At 51.0% G+C, this 22,068-nt stretch overlaps 1 protein-coding gene across 13 annotated transcripts; it reads left to right on the forward strand.

Moving 5' to 3' along the window:
- Positions 1–21,903, forward strand: LOC141945690 (centrosome-associated protein CEP250-like). 13 transcript variants are annotated; one of them, XM_074874079.1, is made up of 25 exons: positions 5–48; positions 1,341–1,551; positions 2,047–2,126; positions 2,420–2,697; positions 3,361–3,588; positions 3,713–3,771; positions 4,168–4,264; positions 4,706–4,804; positions 5,801–5,950; positions 6,255–6,433; positions 6,875–7,051; positions 7,972–8,116; positions 8,400–8,546; positions 8,727–8,956; positions 13,511–13,638; positions 13,832–14,001; positions 15,206–15,385; positions 16,524–16,658; positions 16,994–17,130; positions 17,569–17,870; positions 18,381–18,484; positions 18,659–18,955; positions 19,374–19,501; positions 19,766–19,886; positions 21,577–21,903. In XM_074874079.1, exons 8-20 carry the CDS (start codon positions 4,799–4,801, stop codon positions 17,579–17,581), a joined length of 1,797 nt encoding a protein of 598 aa, XP_074730180.1. In that variant the 5' UTR covers positions 5–48; positions 1,341–1,551; positions 2,047–2,126; positions 2,420–2,697; positions 3,361–3,588; positions 3,713–3,771; positions 4,168–4,264; positions 4,706–4,798; the 3' UTR covers positions 17,582–17,870; positions 18,381–18,484; positions 18,659–18,955; positions 19,374–19,501; positions 19,766–19,886; positions 21,577–21,903. The 13 variants fall into 13 exon arrangements, with proteins under 13 accessions (XP_074730179.1, XP_074730180.1, XP_074730172.1 ...); XM_074874071.1 differs by lacking the exon at positions 3,713–3,771 and having other exon boundaries at positions 21,577–21,730; positions 21,816–21,903; XM_074874072.1 differs by lacking the exon at positions 3,713–3,771 and having other exon boundaries at positions 21,577–21,730; positions 21,833–21,903.
- Positions 21,904–22,068: the final 165 nt, after the last annotated feature.

The following is a 22,068-nucleotide window of genomic DNA, read 5'->3' on the forward strand; positions in this document are numbered from 1 at the left end:
GCGGCGGCCTCGCGGCTCTGGCCGCTCCTCCGGGCCCTGCGGGCTCAGGTGAGGCGGGAAGGCGGGTAGGGGGGGACCTGGGGTGGGGGGGGACCTGGGGTGGGGGGGCGGACCTCGGGGGTGGCGTCACGCCCGCGTCGCGGCCTCACCCCGCCCGGGGGGTGTGAACACGGCGGCTCGGGGGGGGGGTTGGGGTCCTCCCTCCCCTCTTCCCTTCCTCCTTGTCGCCGTTCCCTTCCCCGTCCTTCCCGGGGGGCACCGGGGGCCGGGATGTCCCGGCGAGCGCCCCGAATGCGGGTCGCGCGAATTCAGCCCCCCCGCAGGCCCGGCGCTGGCGGAGCCGCTGGAGGCGGGGGGGTGCGGGCAGGCGGGCGGCCTCGCACTGCTCACGCACCAGCGGTGGCAGCGGGGCCAGGCGGGGCCCAGCGTCCCTGGGGGGCGACGGGGGGGTCAGGGGCAGCCCCCAGGGAGCCCCCCCCACACCTGCCCCGAGGCAGCCCCCACAAATCCCCACCACATAAACCCCACAGGGACGTTTCACGGACCCACAGAGACCGCCCTGGCCCCACAGAGACACCCCAACCCACAGACACCCCCCCGATCCCATAGATCCCCCCTCAGCCCCACAGAGATCTCCCCCAACCACCCAGAGACCCTCCCCCAGTCCCACAGAGCTCCCCCAACCCCAGAGACCTCCTCAGCCACCCAGAGAACACCCCAGCCCCACAGACTCCCACAGAGACCCCCTCCAACTCCCCAAATCCCCCCCCAGCCCCACAGAGACCCCCCCCAGCCCCACAGAGCGCCCCCCCGCTCACCAACAGCCATGGCCCCCACCAGGGCAGCCCCACGTGGAGGTGCAGGAACCGGAGGAAGTTTTGCACCAGCCCCGCGGGGGTGTAGGCCCCCAGCCCCAAATGCTCCATCCGCTCCTCCCCCTCCACACACACGGCGGGGAGGGGGAGGGGGAACCGAACCCGCAGCAGGGGGTTCAGACTCACGGTGGGCTCTGTTCACCCCACGGTGGCTATGGGGGGTGGGGAGGCTGCCTGGGAGGGGGAGGAGAATGGGAGTTATAGGGGGGGTCTGACCCACAGCCCCCCCGAACCCCCACCCTGCCCCGTGGTGCCCCCCAGCCCCCCCAATCTGCCCCCCCCCCCCTCCCCGAACCCTCCGTCCCCCCCTCACCTGGGCACTGGCGGTGGCGAGGGTGGGTTCAGGACGTGGGGCCCAGCCCCAGGGGGTGTCTCCAGGCCCAAAGGGGCCCCCGCAGCGTCGGGGGGGTGGGGGGCGGGGGGGGGCCATGTGATGTCACATCACATCATCGCCTCCCACCCCAGGGGCAAAGCCCTCCCTCCGCAGAGCCCCAGCACGGCCATGACGTCACCACGGAGGGCAACACTCACAAGGGAGAAGTGGCGGAGGAGCGTGACACCACTGCCGGCCATGATGTCATGATATACTTTAAAAAAAAAAAAAACCACCACAGGAAATGACCCCTACTAGGTCCTCCCCCTCCTCGTCACTGCCTCTACCTGGCTTGTCCTTGAGGTATGGTGGGACGGGGCGGTTTGGGCAGGACCTACAGGAATGTTTAGAAATGGAGAATATGGAGGGTTTTGGTAGGACCTACAGGAATATGCAAAGTTTGGCTATCGGGGGGGTGGGTAGGACCTACATGAATGTGTAGAGATGGGGAGTATAGGGGAGTTTTGGTAGGACCTACAGGAACGTGTGGGGTTGGGGCACACAGAGGGGTTTGGGTAGGACCTACAGAAATGCAGGTGGCACCAGTGCAGTGAAGGGAGAACCCAGCTCTTGGGGTCACCACCCCTGAGAGCCCTGTGCAGCCCAGGGACACGGAGGCTGCTGCAGGCACAGAGCAGGAGATGGGCTGAGGCAGCTCTTGGGCTGCATGGGAGGGGCGGTCGCTGCAGGGAGTTGCAGAGGTTTGGGGTTTTTTCTTGGGGTGTGGGAACAGTTTCCGTGTGTTCCAGACACCCAGTGCCCCCTGCTTAGAGTGACAAGCGTTCTCCTTCCCATCAGCTCTTCAGTGACGCATCGAACCAGCAGCTGCTCACCAACAGAATTCAGATTTCCTGGGCCAGGTCGTGGGAGAACTGGAGGTAAGAAAGGCTCCACTTCCTGCGCTGCTCTGGGGTCATTCGCAGCTCTGCTCTTTTTTCCCTTGGGGAAAGCAGAGCCTGGGGCAGAGGGTAAAACTCTGCAGGCGTGGGAAGCTTGGCCTTGTGCTGGTGACCCACGGGGTTTGTGTGCTGCTGGTGTCTGGGCTGGAAGGGCTGAGGTGGGGACCCTCTGAAGAGCCCACGCTGCCCCAGACCCAATCTGACAGACCCACAGCAGAGTGCAGCTGTTGCTTTCGTACTTCTCGGCAGCTCTTTGTCCTGCTCCTTCCCAGAGCTTTGACCTGCAGGAGGAGGGTGACAGTCTGTGGGGGGAAGAGGAGCTGCCCTGAAGAGAAGCCCCCGTCTGCCTCAGCCCTGCACCCTGGGACTGTTCTTCCCTCTGCTCTGGATCTCTGGGGCTACTCAGAGCTGCCCTTGGCAGAGTGAATCTTCTCAGGCCCCGAGAGCTCTGGGGATGTCGTTACTGCAGGTTTCTTCAAGGCAAAGCTGGCCAGGAGAGAGAAGCCCTGTTTGGGCCTGCAGGGCAGGGTCCTGCCAAGATGCTTTAATGGTACCTACTGGAGAGAACAATCACTAAATAACTTTTTGTATAAAGCTTTGAGCTCGCGTGCTGCTGCCCTTCTGTCAGCAGGCAGCCCAGTTACTGTCCAGTGCCAGCCCAGCTGCCAGCCCTCGCCGTCGCCTTCACAGCCAGCGCTGCCTCTGCCCATCGTGATCTCTGCTGCAGAGTTTCTCTGGGTTTCCTTCCCCGTTCTGTCAGGGAGCAGCCAGGGCACCGCTGAGCACGGGGGATTTCCCCTTTCAGTGCCCCTAGAGCTGAATCTGGGGGACTCACCCCAGGAGGTTTCTCCTGTCATGCAGTTTCAAACTGTGAGTTGCTGTCAGCCATTTACCTTACTTGGCTGTAAGCTTCCCTCAATGTGCAGGGTATGCCCTGACCTACTAGTTAATTCTTGAAGCCTTTTGGCTGTTCCATATGTTTCTTCTTATCTCTGAGGAGAAAATAGCCTCACTCCTCAACCCGTCAAATGGACCCATTGCTCAACTATCAAGATGTGTCGCGATCCCAAAGTGTCAGATGGGTGATTTGTCCCCAGCAAAGATGTCATCTTTCCTGCCAGCTTTTACTGCTGCACCATTAACGTGCTTCAGAAGTGAGTCAGCTGATAAAGATGGTGGTGTGAGTATGATCTCTTTCTTGATCCTTTTGCAGAGATGTGTCTGAGCTGAAGGCAGAGCAGAGGAGGCTTTTGGGCTCTGTACTTGTAAACTGCTCCCACCTGAACTCTGGCGTGCAGCTCTGGGAGCCCGTCAGCCTGGGCAGACCTGTCCTAAAGGGTCAGGCACAGCAGCAAGCGGGACAGGAAACAAGCCAGAAGACTTGGGAAGTGATGCACTTACAAGTCAAGGGGGACCTGGAGAAGAAGGAGCTTCAGGACAGGTAAATGTGTTTTAAACTTTGCTGTTACCAACATTACCTTTTGTGGCTGCCTCTTGGATTCACAGGCGGGCTGTGTTCACGTTTCAAACCCACCCGTTCTGCACAGCTTTGTTTCTGTCCCTAGCCAAGCTATGGCCTTCAACAGCACGGGTAGAAAAACACGTCTGACCGACAGAAGCTTTTGTAAGACAAGACTGGAAAAGAGATCACAGTGTATTACAGTGTTTTTGCTGTTACCTGATTGTTGGTGAGAAGCTGAGACCAGCATAAAGAGAGCTGTGTCTCTTGTACAGCCCTTGGTACCCCCAGGGCTGTGCAGAGGAGTTGGGAGGGATTTGCCCAGGGCCATCCTAAGCCCCTCTGCACTGACAGTTCCTTACCAGACTGAGTGCAGAAGTCCTTTGGGGCAGGAAGGGCCATTTTGCAACATCAGGCATGTTAACCTGTAGAGATGAACGCTGCCTTTGCTGTATTTTCTGGGCTGAACTTTCTCTGCTGTGCTTCTGGGAGCTGCTTAGCTCCTCAGCGGGTGCTGGTGTGCGATGCTTTTGGAATGGCACGTGGACCTTCTCTTCTCAGGGGGACGGAGCTCTCAGCCTTGCTCGTACAGTCTCAGAAGCAGAACGAGGAGAAGGAGAAGACCGTGAAAACACTTAACGACACTGTGGAGATCCCAGTATGTTTTACCTTTATTTGGGAGATGGCCCAATGGTTGCTCTCCAGCTTTAGCACAAAGGGGTGTGGTTTCCTCAAGAGAAAGAGCGGTGAGGACGCTGACTGTGTGGGAGCATCAGGCACGTGTGAGTCAGCCCAGGGGCAGGCAGTGGCGGGGGAGCTGCAGACAGTTCTGGGGGTTGCACCAGTGCTATTCTGCCTGTGACTAGATCTCCAGGGATCAAAGTTCCTTGGAATTGACAGCTTCGTAGCAGCCTGTGAAAACCAGCTGTTGGTCTTTCTCTTCTTAGTTTTAGCAAAGAAGGAGTTCAATAGATGTGGGAAGGGATACACTGGAATCACTAGGGCTGAGGCTTATCAGCACGACGATGCTGCTGAGGCTGGGAATGCTGCAGAGGGGAGCAGCTCTTCCCCACCCACCCTTTGCTTATTCTATTCTCAGGAAGCAAGTCGGTTAGAGAAAGAATATGAAGCTTCATTGACTAAAAGTGTCAAAGAAGAGAATCTTTCCCTCCAAAAGCTGATAAAAGATATAATGGAGGTGAGTACAGAGTTGGGACCACATCCCTGTAATTTGATTTAAAAGTACTTGAGGAAGGCTAACGACTGGCCCAGGGAATAGATATATATGTTTTATACTGTCTGTGTTAACTGCTACTGGCTGTTTAATTATTATACCACTTCTCTGACATCAAACCTGCTATAACTGCTGAGTTGGCTGTCCTGTGACACTTGAGCTAAGTCACTAGAAGTTTCCGTACCTTTGCCTTTCCCATAAGGTCTCTATTTGACTGTGCTTTGAGTTGGCTACTTGACGTTTGTGTTCTAGTGTTGCCTGGAGGCTTCTCCCACCTCCTTGAGCAATGACTCTCTTGTTCTTTAGATTTTTATAAAAGGTCACTGACTGAATCAATGCGCTTGCCAACTCTGCTCCTTCACTCTGCATTCACTGACCATTATTATCTCCCCAGAATTGCAACTGATCTAACTGTTTAGGGCTAACTTTAGCTTAGTCCTAAACCTCACTCTAGGGAGGGGGGTTTAATCATCAGATGTTTTACACAGCTTTTCACAAAGTCAGTTCTTTCCCCTTATGCAGTCATTTTTATCCTCTTGTGCTACTGCTCAGAATAAACATTAGCTTTTTCATTGCTGTTTTGCAGTATTCATCAGCTTCCTTCTTCCCTGGGTAGCATTAATATTTCCTTTCATTGCTATTTCCAGTGTTGACCTGGTGCTCCTCATCTCCGTGGCTCTAAGAAGCTGAAGGAGACTAAAACCATTCATGAGAGCTTCAAGAAACTGAGCGTTCAGGCAGCCTCCAGCCACTTCACACTTGTTTCTTCTTGTTTGTAGTAGCTGTATTCAGAAACCCCTGGAGCACTTGTGACCGCAGGGACAAAACTTCTTTGTTGACTGAAGAAATGAGAGAATTGAGTTTTTAATGACTCTGGGGTGAAGTGGGAGAAAAAGGAGAAATAGACAAAGAAAATCAAGCAGAATGAGCAGAGAGTAACAGCTTGATGTGGGCTTTCAGGTGGTGTTAGATGAATGTGCCAGTGTGGTCGCTGACAGCTCCCAGCAGGCAGAGTCTAGCAACGTCCTCTCTTGTCTGAGCTCCGTTGATGCAGAGCGTGCCTTTGTGTTGGTTCAGGAAGCGCTGGCAAGGAGGAGAGGAGCAGCACAGGTGAGAATTTCTCCTTGCCTTCACCACTGGCCGCAGGCTCAGCTGCTGATGCCTTGCTTATCTTGAAACCTTTCCATTCACTTAACCAGTTTCTTTCTAGCCATCCCACTCTTGGTACTATATCGCCTCACCAGTCTCACCAGCTCTGTGTTCTGCTGCTTTTCTCTCTTTGATCTCCACCCCCTCATCACAACTTTTGCCTTCAGGTGAGCTGTCTCGCTGCTTGCTTCTCTCACAGCTATCAGGAGCCATCTTCCCTGCTCCTTATTGCTTGTTTGTGCTTTTCCCTGCCCATTCCTTTCAGGCCCCAAAAGAAGAGCTCTCTGCCAGGCAGGACTCTATGAGTTTCCTGCTGCACCAGCACAGGCAGCAGCAGGAGAAGTGCTGGAAGCTGCAGCAAAGCCTCGAGCAACTGGAGCAGGAGTGCCAGACGGCCAGCAGCCACCAGCAGCACCTGCAGTCTCTGGTAGAAGCACTCAGAAGGTGAGTGTTCCCTCCTCCTCCTGCATTCTGGAGGCAATCTGCTTCCAGTTCTGGCAGTTCAGAGGTGTTACGGGCAAAGAACTCGCCTGCCCTCCCCATGTATGCCCCTGTTTGGCACTTCCTGTCACTGCTTTTCCTGCTCTACTGTGAATCCTAAGGCTGTCTTGGAGACTCAGAGTGACGTTGGAATACAAGACGCCTCCCTCTTGATGTGCTGCTTCTCTGAATTCTGTTCTTTGGGGGCCCTTTCCTAGCCACGGCTTCTCAGTGAATGAAGGCAAAAGCCTGCCTGCCTTCCTCTGTCCCGCTCCAGTGACCTTGTGAGGGGAAGGGCAAGTTCTTCCTTACCGTGCTGCCCACAGCGCCAGCCTGGAGTGACTGGAATGGGATCCGTGACTCTTCAGGCCTGTTCATTCTTCTGACTGAGCCTTGTCTCTGCAGTGACTGTGCAAACCTCGAGAAAACCAGGGCAGAGCTACAGCAACAGCTTGAAGAGACGGAGCAAGAAGCCTCGTGTCTGAGTAACACTGAGCTGCAGCTGAGGGAAGATGCAGCCCAGGGGAAGAGGGTGGAGCAGCAGCAGAGGGTGGAGAGAGTGCGTCGTGACCAGGAGCTCCTGTGAGTATTAAAGCTTCCTCTGGGCAGGGGTGGGCGCTGCCGGACGGTGGGAGGCCCCCCTAAAAGAGTGGATTTTGTCTGCTCAGCATGTGTAGCACAGACTGGTGAAGGGAGCCCGTGGGCAGGACACACAGCAGAGGTGCCTCCTTGTACTTTCTTTATGGCCCTTGAAAAAAATCATTCCAAAGCTGACCAGAGTAGTTGATGACAGGCCTAAGGTGAAACAAGAGAGGTTCAGGCTGGATTTAAGGAGAACAAAAAATGGAACCATGAGGGCAATCCTGCAGCAGAACAGGTTGCTCAGAAAGGTTGTGCAGATTCCATCCCTGGGAATTTGGAAGCCCCAAGTGGATCGAGCCTTGAGCAACCTGGACTGATCCCATAACTGACCCCAGGTGCTTTGAGTGGAGATTGGGCTAGAGGCCTCCTGGGGTCCCTGCCAGCCTGAATCATCCTGTCATCTTATGGTTATTGGATTGGAAATTCATACAGATCTCCCCACATACATTGCAGGCTCTTTCATCGTTTTGTTGCCACAGGCAAGAATAATGGAGAGAATGTTAATCTGGACTTTAAAAGTCTGTCTTATGCAAAGAAGAACTTTGGAAAGTCTGGTGTCTAATGTATCAAAAAGGAGAGAGAGAGCTAACAGGCAGGAAGGTGTTGGGAGCACCTGAACTTTTTGGAAACCTGTGATTTCTGGAAGCTTGTTTTACTTTCTCAATGATGAATGTTTCACCTGGGTCAGTGACAAAGACTGATGCAGCGCTAGGCAGGAAATTGCAGCATTCTTTAGGGGTAAATAGAAAGCTGTTGCAAATCGTTCCAACTGCCATATCTCAGAAATAGTATGTAATCTTGGTTTTGGAAATGAGAATGTTTTTACATTAAAGACTTGTTTGTCTTTCCCCTTCTCGTAGGCTGAAGGACTTAGCTGCACTTGAAGAAGAACATTCTTTATTAGAGAGTGACCTGGTAGTTGCGAGAGAGACACTGGAGGAATCGCACCTTCAGAGGGATCTGCTGAGGCAAGAGAAGCATGAGCTTACCATGGCCCTGGAGAAGGTGTGGTCACCTTATTCCTAGCAGAACTTGTGGGAGAGGGAGTTGTGATAGCAAGACCAGCACAGGTGCCGTTTCTGTCAGCAGAAGACAGTGACAGTGTTGTTCTCCTTCTTGGAAAGGGGAGATCAGACCACACAGGCTCCTTGGTGCAGTCAGTCCCCACGTGGTTATTGGGAGCACTGGGCGGGGGGTGTGTCAGAGACACCAAAGGGGATCTGGAGTCGCTGCTTAAAGTCAGGGATTTTCTTGTCTTTGCTTTCATGTTGTTCTTTTGTCTCTTCAGGCAGAGCAGTCAGTGGCAGAGTTGAGAGGGGCTCAGAATAAGCCAAGTGCTGAAGTAGCTGATCTACACGTTGCAGCAGCGCAGATGAGCAGTGTCAGTGAAGCTCTTGCACTGGATAAAGTGCGACTGAACAAACTTGTGTCGCAGGTGAGCAGTTGCCAAAGATCTTGGCAAGTGTTCGTCTGCAGCTGCTGCTGCTTTTCAGACTTCTTGCCTTCAGACGTATGACTGCCTGAATATGGAAATGTTCCTTTTTCTGTCGAAGCCAAACCTTCTCCATGGTAAATCTCACTGTATTTCATTTCCTCTGTGCTTCTGTGACTGCAGCTGGAGCAAGAGAATGAAGATCTGTCGGGTAAAGTGGCTGAGCTGGAGAGAGTAAGGATCTCTGACCGGGAGAAGCTGAGCTTGTGTGAAAGAACAAATGAAGAGCTCGGTGCAGAGAAAGCCCACCTGGAGCAGCTGCTGAAGAAAGTGGAGGAGCAACGGGAGGGGCTGCAGGTAGAGCTGAGGATACTGGCAGAGGAGAAGGCAGAAACCAAGAGCAGCTCAGTCACGTGAGACCAAACACCTGGTGCTTTCCGGGTGGGCTTTTGGCTGCTCGGCTCAGTGAAGCTCCGTCTGTTGGATTCTGCGGTGGTTTTGTCAAGGAGACACTTGGTAGTGCTGGAGGTCAGAAGCTTTGTTTACTGCCTTTTGGAAATGTGTTGGTGGCTGGCAGAGCTGTTCTGCAATTCTCTCAGTTGTCCTCTGCTGCTACAGATGACTTCAATCCACCTGCCTGTGGTGGCCTCTTTTTTGGCTTTTGAAAAGCTGCAGAGAGATGATTTGTCTTGCCCGTGAATCTGAGTGAGGCTGCTGCTCCCCCATGTGGCAAAAGAAGCAAACAGCGTAGCTCTTCACCCTTTTTCTGAGTCAAAAAACCACGGGGTTGCCTGTTTCTATTTATGCTTTTTGTTGTGAATCTGCACCTTTCAAAACTCCATTTGTTGGAGCCTGGAGAGCGGGACAAAGCTGCAGGTCAGTGTCTGCTGTCTTGTACTGCTAAGAACGGGAATGAGATCTTGAAATTGTTGAAATTGTATTTTAAGACATACATGCAACTTTGTGGCTGGAAATATGCCTGGGGAAAAGGACCTGGGGGTGCTGGTCAGCAGCTGGCTGATTATGAGCTGGCAGTGTGCCCAGGTGGCCAAGAAGGCCAATGGCATCCTGGCTTGTGTCAGAACTAGTGTGGCCAGCAGGACTAGGGCAGGGGTTGTCCCCCTGTGCTCAGCACTGGTGAGGCCACACCTTGAATACTGTGTTCACTTTGGGCCCCTCACTACAAGAAAGAGCTTGAGGTGCTGGAGCGTGTCCAGAGAAGGGCAACGGAGCTGGTGCAGGGTCTGGAGCACAGGTCTGATGGGGAGCGGCTGAGGGAACTGGGGGGGTTTAGTCTGGAGAAGAGGATGCTGAGGGGAGACCTCATGGCCCTCTACAACTACCCGAGAGGTTGTAGCGAGGTGGGTGTCGGTCTCTTTTCCCAAGTAACAAACGATAGGACGAGAGGAAAAGGCCTCAAGTTGCACCAGCGGAGGTTTAGGTTGGATATTAGGAAAAATTTCTTCATGGAAAGGGTTGTCAGGCCTTGGAACAGGCTGCCCAGGGGAGCGGTTGAGTCACCATCCCTGGAGGTATTTAAAAGCCATGTCGATGTGGTGCTTAGGGACATGGTTAGTGGTGGGCTTGGCAGTGCTGGGTTAACAGTTGGACTTGCTGATCTTAGAGGTCTTTTCCAACCTAAATGGTTCTGATTCTGTGAGCTGTTAGAGCCTCTTCAGGCTCTGAGGAAGATGAGAAAGAGGTGATCACACAAGACTCTTCACTCGGGACTAACTGATTTTGATACCCTGGAAAAAGAGCTTGGGAGAATCATGTCGCTGAAGGAGACCAGGGAGTTGGTCATCATTTAAATGTCAGTTTCATAATGTACAATCTTGGGTATTATGGGATAACTCTGAGAGAATTGTTTGTTTCTGATGGTCTGTTCTCTGTTAGATGGTCAGTCTTGGAGTCCACGGTATGTTTGGGAAATACCCAGCAGAGGTGTTATATTGAAGAAAAAAGCTAAAGAATCATGGTTAATCTTCAAGTTTGACTACCAGCAAGGTATATTAGACAACTTCTTTGTGTGAAACAAGCAGACAGTGTTGTTGACATGAACTGCTGTAGGAATAGAGTCTACCTTTTCTCTGGCCGCATCAGCCAGACTTTCATAACTCACCCCGAGGGCTGTTTCCCTGCCCAGCATCACCTCATTGCAGCCAATGCACTTGGATCTTTTTCTTCTTTTCCAGAAGGAGAAACCATGTGTATTTTCACTTTCTTCAGCCAGCAAATTTCCAGCACTGGGATAGATTCTGATAGAACTCCAGTTTGCAAGGTGGCAGTTCTGGAAGATGCCGTATTTTTGCGTGCAAACACGTAGTCTGGTGTATTTATGTTTGCTGTGAAGGGGCTGTGTGGTCCCAGGCAGCCCAGCGTGGCCTTACTCATCACCTTCAAGTTAACAGTCCCAGTGCCTTTTGGCAGCCCAGGGTGTTAGCGTGGTATGGAGCAGATGCTCTTAAACTTCCAGCCCGCAGTACAGGAGCTCTTTCTCCTCCAGCCGAGGCAGAAGTGGCACTGGCTGGCTCTGCACAGAACTCCAGAGAAAGGGCTCTAACTGTCTTTTGTCCTGCTGTCAGGTTTACCACCAGCAAGAGTCAGCTCGCAGCGGTCTGAGCAGCTGTGCCAGGAGTCCTCTCGCCAGGGGCGTGCACTGGCCACGGTGTCCAAAGAGAAGGAGTTCCTGGAGCATGAGGAGGCTGCCCTAGAGGTGCGCCTGGCAGCCCTGCAGCGGGACAGACAAGGCCTGTCAGAGCAGCTGGCAGAGGCCAGGTAAGGGCGGGGAGGAAACCCTAGGCAGGACATTATATATTGGCTGTAATTATAAAAGTGGTAATCATTCCACGAGGATTTATTGCATCCTGTGTGCTTTTTAAATGTTTTCACCTTCCACGGGCAGAAAATGAAAGAATCTTGAGCAAAATGAAAAAAAGTATACTATGATTTTAACGTTGTTTTCCTGACAGCTCAAACTAGCAAACATCTCCTGGGCCTCGGGCTCAGGTTTATGTCCCCCTGCACATTCCTGTGTGAAGTCCAAAGCAAGGCAGCTTGGCTCTGAGTTGGGTAATAATTAAACCCTGCAGGTGTTTACTGAAACTGAAGTTTCTCTCTGGCTTTGGTTTCTTGTTCTATGCATTTGAACATAGATCTGTCCTTATCAAGTAGTTTGGCTGTCGATGGCTGTTCCATGCAGACGTTGTGAGTAGGACACTGCCATCTAGGGTGGAGCCAGAGGCTGGTGCTGCAGATCTCGAGGGCCTTCTGGTTGGAAGGTAACTCTTGTTACTGTGGTGCAGGACCCAGGGCTGGTTACACCAGCAGCTGGGAAACCTCTTTTGAATCCTCACGTCTCTGAGGATTCTTGCCCATCACTGATGTCTGTGCCCTGTACTCCTTACCACCTGCTGTTTAGAGACAGATGTGGAGAAGTTACAGAGAAGGAACAAGATTCTGTCCTTCTGCCTTTCTAAGGTCATATGTGACAAGTTCTGCTCAGAAAAAAAAAATGGAGTTGTTTGTCCTCCTTGTAGGTGTTTTTTAGAAGACTCCTGAACTTGCAGAGCTGTACAAATGATGTTTTAGACATTGTTTTTCATGTTTCTTGACTTTTACACTGTATTACTCCAGAGTATGTCGTTAGGATGGCTGATAAACACCTGTTTTGACTCAGTGTGTTTCTTGAGAGCTGCTGCTTCTTCTGAGCTCCAGCTTCTCTTATTTGATCGAGCTGAGTTATGTTTGGTCAATTATTGGGCTGTTACTAAACTATTAAATGTTCATCTCCTTTTTAAAAATTTTTTTGAAAAGGGATACATTATTTTTTGAGAAGATAAATTAGTTCTGAAGAACCTTTGACAACAGATAAAAATTCAGCAACTGTTCTTGGCAGATGTTGTTCTCAAGAGCCTTTTGTTGTCACAGTTTTGGACTCGATCTTTTCTGTTCTGTTTTAGAGACTGATTCTATTTATCCTGAAATGGAGCATATTTGCTTTGGACTGCCAGAGATTGGCACGATCAGAAATATGTGCTTGTTCTCCTTGAAGATACACCCTCCATTGTCCATCCAAGCAGTGAAATTCTACTGCTGTGGTTTTTATGGCACCCCCGTCCTAGCGAGGCAGTGCTGTGTGTTGTGGGAACCTGGCACACAGGGCGCTGTGTTAGATCAGGGAGGTCACTTCAGCTCCTGGTTCCAGAACCCTCGTGTCATACGCAGCAGTTGGTTGAAGTCTGTGGCTGTAAGAATTTGGCTCTGCAGTACTACAGCTTCCATTTTAAAGAGCAACAAGTCACTTGGGCTGCTGCCTACTTAGTTAGCAACACTTAGAGAAAAGCAGCAAGTTTTTCTCTTGAACTTTCAACAGTTGAAACTGAAGGCTGCCCGTCTCTCCTTTCAGTGGTCCTTGTTCAGATGAAATCTAGTTCAGGTTTCTTACGAATGCTGCTCCAAGCGAGAGATCCTGCTATATCATCTGATGTATTTCTTGAGTCCCTTTTAAATACAAGGAGTCTGGAAAGTTACTTACCTATAGCTACACTGTGAACAGCATTCAAAAAGTCACCCAGGGCAATACTCTTGTTCTGTCCCCCTGCAGAGCAGCTTGGAAGCGCTGATGAGCTGAGGGCTGTGAGCAGAGCCCGGGCTTTTGCTTGTTGGCCCAGACTCTGGGCACAGCTACCCGTGTGTCAGCCAACAGCAATTCCAGATTGGGCCGTTGAGATCAAATTCGGCTGGGCTTTCTGTGTTATGCTGGGTCATAAGCAAAGCCTGGGCATCTCCCGGAGGGGCCGGCATTGCTATTTTAAATGGCAGAAATATGCTTTCTGTATACAAGTTTCCTTGCAACCCATTTTCCGTACTCAGGGGTAGGGATCTGGAATGACTTCTTACTGGAATAACTCTCAGTGGGTGTCAGGAGCAACAAACTCATTTCTCTCTGTACTCACAACTCACAGGTCAGTGAAGGAGACGCTGGAATCCAGCCTGTTTGAAGCTCAGCAGAACTTATCTCAGCTGGAGATCACCAGGAGTCAGCTGGAAATCCAACTTCTTGGCCTGCGTGACTGTGTGGAGGTGATACAAGGTGAGAGCCTCCTGTCTCTGGTGATCCCCCTGCTAGGGAAGATGGTATAAAAATAGCTCTGTGTCCGCAGTGCTTCTGAGGAGTGAAGGAGATGGAGGCAGATCTCTCCTGCACTGAAGTGCAGATGGCGTAAGGTCAGTGAAGTCAGAACCATTGTGTAGACTCTGAATCTTGCCGTTTGTCCTGTTTGCAGGGGAAGTGAAGTGCCTTCAGTGTGAGCTGGAAGCAGAGCGATCTCTAATGAGGCAGGAACGGGAAAACATGGCACAACAGCTCCTGCAGACGGAACAGCAGTGTAACAATACCCTCAAACTGCGGCAAGCTGATCAGGAAGTGGAAATGAACCAGCTCCTGCAAGACCTGGTAGGAAACAATATGCTTCTGAATTCTTCAAGCAAGCTTTGTGGGCTGGCTTTAGAAGAGTAATAGCCTGAGTGTGTGAAATGGGAGAAACCATCTGTCATAGGTCACACCTTGCTGACCCCTAACCCCATAACCCTAACCCCCAACCCCTAACACCAACTTCCTACCCCCAGACCCCCAACCCCTAATCCCTGACCCCTCACCCCTACACCTAACCCCTTCCCCTAACCCCTCACCCCAACCCCTAACCCTTACGCCTAATGCTAACTCCTAACCCTGACCCCTGATCCCTAACCCCATCCCTAACCCCAACCCCTAATCCCTACCTCTTACCGCCAGCTCCTAACCCCAACCCCTCCCCCTCCTCCCTAACCCCCAACCCTCAACCCTAACCCCTAATCCTAACTGCTACCCCTAACCCCAACCCCTAGCCCCTAACCCCTTATCCCTAACCCTATCCCCTATTCTCCCTAACCCTAAACCTTGTACTTGAAGGCATGTGAAGACCCCCAGGACTCTGCCAGGACAGTAAGAGCAGCCAGAGATTCAGTGTGGGCCTAAGGCGAGTTTAGCTGGAGGTTGGGTGCTCCCCACCCAAAGCCTGGCAGGAAAGGGGTAGGATCTTACAGACTCCTGTCTGCCATGAAGTAGACTCCTCACATTGCTGCCAACTGCAGTCACGGGAACTTTCTTCCTTTCTTTCTGTCCTGTCACCATCATCAGAGGTGTTATCTCTGAGCGTGACGCATGTGGAACAGGCCCCTTGTTCCTGGTACTTCCGTTCGTGGCCTGTCTTGTGACTGGGGCATCAGGGTACCGGTCTCTTTCTCACCCTGCAGTTCATCTACATCTTTTCACTGATGGAAAGGGATGTGAGCTTTGAAAATAGACTCTAAGAATAGAGAGAAATCCTGAGGAGACAGGTGCTAGGAAACAGGCAGCCATGGAGAGAGGAAGGTAACATCTCCTTTTCATAATGGTTGGACTCAATGTTCTTAAAGGTCTTTCCAACCTAAATGATTCTATGATTCATCCACCTGCTGACCCACCTTTTAAGTTCCTTGACAGGACGTGATTTATGGAGAGCACAAAGCCATTGTTGTGCACTGTTGAGGTGGGGGGTTGTGGGAGGGATGAAGCTTCACATTTGTTTTGAGGAGCGTGGCTGGGACTTCACCCTGAAGTCTTTCCCTCCACTCCTCAGGCAAGCGAGTGGGAAGGGCATCATTCAGAGCTGCAGAAGATACTGGAGCAATGGGAAAAAGAGAAGGCGGAGACAGAAGAGGAGCACGAGAAGAAGCTGTTTGATATGAAGCAGAAAATTGCTACCACACGAGCTCAACAAGAGGAGGAACGAACCAGAGTCGAAAATGCCAAGCAAGAGGTAAAGACTGTGAAAGGAGAATTTGTGTAGCTTTTTTGCAAGGCTAGAGCCGTGGGAGATGTCTGGATGTCGGGCTGTGTGGAGCATGCCCTACATGCTTTCTACATTGAATTTGGTGAGGTGAAAGGCAAGCAGGGTTCTCTTTGGGACTAGGAGTGAGACCTGTCAGAGGAAGCCAGGCAGAAGCATCACCTTTCAGTTGAGATTTTTGTGCTGCTATTGGTTTTTTAAGACTTACCTCAGAGTATCTTCACAGTTCTCTTAACAGTCCTCCTTTGATCTGTACTGATACATGCTTATAACCTTAACTCCATTAAAGACCAAACAGAATTTGTAGGACTGAATCCCCATGAGGATGGGGTTTTTGTCTGGGGGGGACAGGGGGACATGGCAGGATTGTTGACAAAAGAAAAACAATTTTCAAGACTCCTCTGAAATATTTCTGAGCAGTGAAACAGGGGTGTCTTCTGGGCTGTTTTAAGTCACTTGCTGGTAAGCTGTTTTGTGCCCAGATCTCCTGTGCAACCCAGTGACACAGTGAGAGTCCTCCTTGTGTCCCACCCAAAGTCCTCTTCACGGAGTCTGCCTGGGGACAGCAGTACCCCCAACTGTGTCTGCAGGTATTGAAATGCCAGGGCAGTGCTCAGAGATGTCAGTGTGTCCCTGTCATGTCAGTACTTTACCAAAGTCTAATGAATACCTAAAAATGAAGTAATTTTCACCAAACCCCACTTGGAATACAGGAGTTTTCTGAAGGAGCTGCTTGCTTCAGCCCTCTGGCAGCCCTGCATTTTCTCTGCTGCTAACTAGGTGTAAAAGTTGCTATTGAAAGACAAACAGGACACAGCAGAAGATGAGGGACACCCTCACCAGCAAGGCGAGACATCTGAGAAGTGCCCCACATTTTCCTGTTAGGCGTTAGATGTTTGTTGGAGGTTCAATCACAGGGGGACTGTGGCTGGACCATGTTCATACGGCCAGTCTCACTTAGGAAGCTGTGTCTGCAAGTGGGCAGAGAAGGGCCTGGGAGAGCAGCAACACGGCGCTTTGAGAACGTGTCAGCCCGTCGGTGTTGGAGCCTTGCCACGCAAATTCTGTGTGGGAAGTTTAAACCTGTCTTCTCCTTGTTTCTGTGCAGGTCCTGCAAGAAAAGGAGCGTGAGAAGAGTGCTTTGTTAGAGACACTACTTCAGCCTCAGGGAGAGCTAAGAGAAGCCAACCAGCAGCTGGAGCAGCTCAGGCAGGAGGTGAAAGAGCAGCACGAGGATGGGCAGGTAAGTCTGACTAGTAGGGTGGGTTGAAGGAACAGGCCGTTGGCAACTGGACGTAAGCTGAGAGAGGCTGAGAGACCCAGGTAACAGAGTGAAGGGCAGTGACAAGGAAGTAAAACCTAAGTGCTGTGACTGAGGAGGCAGGGACTGCTGCAGGCACTGAAAGCCCAGAGCCTGATGAGCTCCAGAGATCAGCAACAGGAAGGAAGTGTTAAAGTGGAAGCAGAGCTGGGTAGAAAAGCAGAAGTGGCTGAATGAATGTGATTTTGAGACAGAAAGAAGAGAAAGCTGAACCTGATGGCAGGTCCCAGCAGCTTGCTCTCCATTTGTGTTTGCAGAACATCACAGGAAAACTGCAAGCAGAGCTGCAGGAAACTCAGAGTAAGATCAAGGCAGTGGAGAAGAGGCACAAGGAAGAAATCAAACCCAAGAAATTAATGTCCTCCTTCAGCAGAGGGATGCTCTACAAAAGCAGGTGAGTGAAACAGCAATAGCCACTGCAGTCATCAGCCAGGTGGTCTCTCCCCATGGCAGAGCAGCAGGGGTGGGGTGAGTCCCTCTGGCTGCCATCACACTGTGGTCTCCATCTCAGCTGGGCTGAAGGAGACTGACCGGCCAGCTGCTGCCCTGGACAGATGGGCTGCTCTTTGTGCCTGTTTGCCAGCACTCATCAGAATGGATTTCTGCTGGCCTGTAACTCCTAGCCTTGTTTTTTAAGGTGCTTTTTCAGATGAACATGGTGACCCACTTAGCTTTTTAAACAAGCCAGCTGTATCCATTGTGGATCTGGTATTTCCATGAAAGGGTGGAATTTAAAGTTGTTCTTTCCATTTCCTCACAGTATATGATATGGCTGATATGGCTGACAGTGGCAAGCTGTAGTCTTTGACTGCTTTGTTGTGTTTTCCTTGAGGTGGAAGAGTTGACATCTCAACTAGCAGCCTCCAAAGAGTCCCAGCAAGCGATTGGCCGCAAAGCTCAGCAAGATCCGAGTGAGGCACAGGAACTGTCAAGGCAGAAGGTGCTGGAGGTTGTGCACGTCCAGAAGATCCTGGAGGAGAAGAGGAGTCAATGGGAGAAGGTAGAACATCAGAACAAGGAGCTGCAAGTGTGTCTGCAGTCCTTGGAGGGGGAAAGCAGTCGATGAGGAGAAGTGGAGCGTCACAACACAGAATTTCAGGCTTCGTTGAAGCTTCTAGAGAATGAAAACGCCAGGTAAATGGAAGTCTGTGAAACTCTCTGTTCTGTTTAATGGATTCCCTCTTTCAGATCTTCACGTATCCAAGTGGCTCTGGCAGCAGTTCCTAAAAAGCAGAGTTCTGAACTATCCATGCAGATATGTTTCATTGTCTTGATGTGGTGTTTCATTTTCTTTTAATCCTTCAGTTACAGTGTTTCTGAAGACAGTGGCTTTTGGAGTAGTCCTTTCCTTAAAATGAGGTGTTGTTTTGTTAGGTCGGCATGTTAATGCTGTGAAATGAAACTTTCAGGGGTTTCAAACCTGAAACACACCAAAGGAGGCAGAACGAGCTGCAGTGTAATGAGCTAGATACATCCATCAGCCCTGTCTTGGGTCTAGTAAATTTTAAACATTTGGGATGTGTATCAGTCTTCCATCCTGATACCTTTGGTTAAAACCATGATTTTGAACTAAGCCAGATTCCCCTCTGAGGCACCCAAGAAATAAGCATGTTTCTTATTGCCATCTGTTTCCTCATTCCTCAGAAAATCCCAACGGGTGTCTGGAAGGGCTTGAGCAGGGTCCCTGCCAGCCTCACCAGTTACAGATGTTACTGACTGTCCAAGGAACGCAAGAAAGAAGAGAAAGGGTAGGTAGGGTACCTGTTTGTAGCTTATTTTGCTCAGTTTGAATCCTTGGCCTCGTGCATTCTGTTTCCAGTGTGGTTTTTGGGTTGAAGTAATTCCTCCTTGGCCCCTTCCTCTGTCCCGCTCTGTGCCTCAGCAGCAGCGCTGTCCCTGAGCGCTGTGCGTCTGTGTTACAGGTGCAGTCGCTGCAGGAGGAGGCTGGCCTGGCAGCTCAGGAGGAGCAGCTGCTGCGGGATCTGGAGGAGTCCCAAGCAGGCGAACGGTGCTCGAGGAACTCTCTGCGCGTGCTGGAGGCTGAGGTGTCTGAACTGCGTTTGAGGCTCTGCAGCACAGAGAGCAGAGCACAGGCATTGGCCACGGGGTGTCAGCAGCCAACAGTGCCCCCTGCGAAGCCCGATCCCAGCTGGACAAACTGCGCTTGGTTCTCCAGCGCACGGTCTGTGACAGCAGAGACTTAGTCCCTTGGAGTTCAGGCAAGTGTGGGGCTGGGTTCACAGGTCTGTAGGCGGGTATAGGGGAGCAGGTGCAGGGGGGGTGGTTCTTTGTAATCCTGATGTGACAGACCTGTCCTGTCAGTTTAGGCTGATTCAAGCCTTGGGAAGTCTTGGAAGCCTGACATCCCTGCAGAGACAAGTCCGTGTTTGTATGTGGGGAAATGACCAGCATCAGAATGAAATAGGGCCCAAGTCCCAGGGCACGTGCGTCCTTCCTCGAGGCAGTGCTGACATTAGTGGTCATCAAAATAACGTTAGCCCGGGACACACGTCGTGCTGTAACACGAGCTCTAGGACGACGTCAAAGGCGCTGCCACCTCCTCCTGTGCATAAAGAGGCCTTGTTTGTTGGAGACCCTTTCGGTTAAAGCTTGCAACAGAATGGCTTCTCTCTCCAGAGCAGGGTCATGCCTGGGGCCCAGCTGCTTCCCAGGCCAGGGACCTCCCTGCGGAGCTCACAGTGGACAGAGTGGCCGCAGCCCTACGAGACCTGCGTCAGCACCTGGAGCAGACTCAGCAAGATCTGGTAACTTGTGTCTAGTGCACCCAGAAATCCCGTCCTGCTGCTGCACTGAACTGACAAGCAGAGTGCCAAAGCCAGAACGGATGTAAATTCTTGTGGGCCAGGTTGGCTTGCTGCCACGGGGGAAAGGAGAATCCCCATCCCATGTACCATTACTGCCCAGCTGCCCCCTCCCACCTTGGCTGTTTCTGCCTGTGTGTTTGTACCTCTTTGTCTCCCGCCAGCAGTGGCTCTGTGAGGTGATGCTTCTCTTCTTACCTCTTCCAGAAGGATGCAAGGAAGAAGATACAGGACTCGGAGCTGGAGCCGAGCAAGAGGCAAGCTGAGAAGGAGTATTTCAGTGCCCGTGATCAAGAGCTTCAGACACAGTTGGCTCAAAGCCAGGAAGGTACAACTTCCCTTTTCCAACCCACTGACCCCATCCTGTCTCACCAGTGGGGGTCTCTGATACCACGCAGAGGAAAAATGCAGTGCCCAGAGATGGGAAGAGGAGAAAAACAACAAGCCTGAGACTTATCGATAGAACTACCAGGGAAAGATTTTTGAGCAGAAAGGTCCAGTGTCTGGCAGTGCATCTGGCTGTGTGACTGGTGATAATGTGCAGAGGTGGTGCCTTTCAGGTCCCATGTCACTGCTAAGTAGGTGTAGCGTGATGCCTCACAGTATCCTTCTCTGTGTGGTCTTTGAAAGCACCAGCCTCAAAAAGCCTTGTCTTTGTCGACTTCCTTTTCCTCTTACATGGCAGATTCACAGAGCATTGGTTCAGTGTTAAGTTCCTGTGGTATTGCATCCTTCCTTCTGCTGCTTTTCCTCGTTCTCTGGTACCTCGTGCTTCTGCATCCTTCTCACCTGTTTTCTTGCCGACACTGATTTGGTGTCTGAGCTCACAGCCATAGAAAACACAATTTTTTACTTCCGTAGCCTTTGGTAACATGTTCATGTTTATCTATAAACTGTTTTTCACATGTAACTAGTCACCTTTTCCTCTAATCTCCAGGCCATCCCAGAGCCTCCAGGGCTACTGGCCTCTCTCTATTATAGCTGGACAGACATTCCTTCTCCTTTCTCTGTCATTGCTTTCCCACTCCCCACATCAGAATTGGGTTTTTATCTCATTGTCATGTTTTCCTTGTCCCAGACTGCAGGAACAGGGAGGTGTGGGCATTGCTCGTTGCCTCCCCCACAGGCTGTCTCCTGCTCATGTAGAGCCTTTACCTGTTCAATGTTTCTTCATGTTCCCTCTCTGAGATGGAACTGCTGATCATTTCTCAGAGTTTTCCAGGCCTTAGATCATCAGTTTTTTCTGGAACATTCACAGTTTTTACTACATATGTTACATATGACAAAGCTTATATACTTGAAATTCTGCCATTGGATGGATCCTGCTTGTCCCACTAGTCAGTTCTTTCCACCTTTAGTTCCTGTCTATTAGTTTAGTTTTAGTTCCTGTCTATCTGTAGTCATCCTTGCTTCAGCTCTCGGTACTGGTGTGATGTTCAATTGTTTTTTCCTTGCCGTTGTCCTAGTACCACTGGATATTTCCTTTCTTCTTTTTCCTGCCAGTGCACAACATATTCCCCTAGCTTCGTTCTTTTGAACAAATACCAAAGCGCATCTTCAAGCACAACGTTGACAGATCTGTTGTTTTCTGTAAAGTCTCTTAAGTCTTCCTGGTCAATGAACTGTGTCACAGTCAGTCTTCACTTTTGCTGCTTCTTCCTTTTCCTTTAGGACACCGGATCTGACTCTCACCTCCTGTCTCTGCCCGTGTTTCACTGATGTCAGTGCTACCTGCTTCTCACCCTGTGGGTGATGTGCTGCCATGCCCTTAGCCCTGCCCTTTCAACTCACAGAAGAGCAAGCACATTTTCACATTCTCCTGAACCTTGCCACTCTCATTCTTCTTTTATTCTCTGCCTGGAAGTTTCCTTTATTTATGTGTGGTTTGAAAGTCCTTGTGGGCTTAGAGCCTGGAAAACACAGACAGGCAGGTAAGAAAATGATGTTTTCTGTGTAGGATGCAAATCAGTTTGGTTTTGCTTTGCTTGTCATCTTCTCCTTCGCCTTTCCTGCTGCAGAGACACAGATGGCAGAACGCAAGAAGAACTCTCTACAAAGTGCCTTGCAGGAGGAGGCTGCTGCTCTAAAAAGGAGACTGTGACTCTACATCAAGAGGTGTCACCTTTGGAAAGGAAACTCGAGACCACTGAGAAGCACAGAAAGGATGTCCTGGTGAGGCTGGCAGATGCCATGAAGAGCCGTTTCTTACATATTTTTTGGCCTTCTGTTAATAATTTTAAGGAGCAACTTTTTCCAGTGGAGATCTGATTTTAGGTGGTCTTGTACAAGTGCAGTCCAGATCTGAGAAGGCAGAGAATATGCAAATGCTCACGAAGCTTCCCTCATTTTCCCCTTCCATTCATCATTCCTGTTTCCCAGACTTGCTCTCCTGCCAGGCCAGGTAAGCTGAATTAGCAGGGTCATCACCTTGGGTAAGAGAAGACAGTCCAGAAAGGAGAGATCATTGAAATGACCAGTATCACAGGCAGTAGTTAAACCCTTTCCCCCCC

This window comes from Strix uralensis, chromosome 7 (assembly GCF_047716275.1).
Source record: "Strix uralensis isolate ZFMK-TIS-50842 chromosome 7, bStrUra1, whole genome shotgun sequence".
Taxonomy (NCBI): Eukaryota; Metazoa; Chordata; class Aves; order Strigiformes; family Strigidae; genus Strix; species Strix uralensis.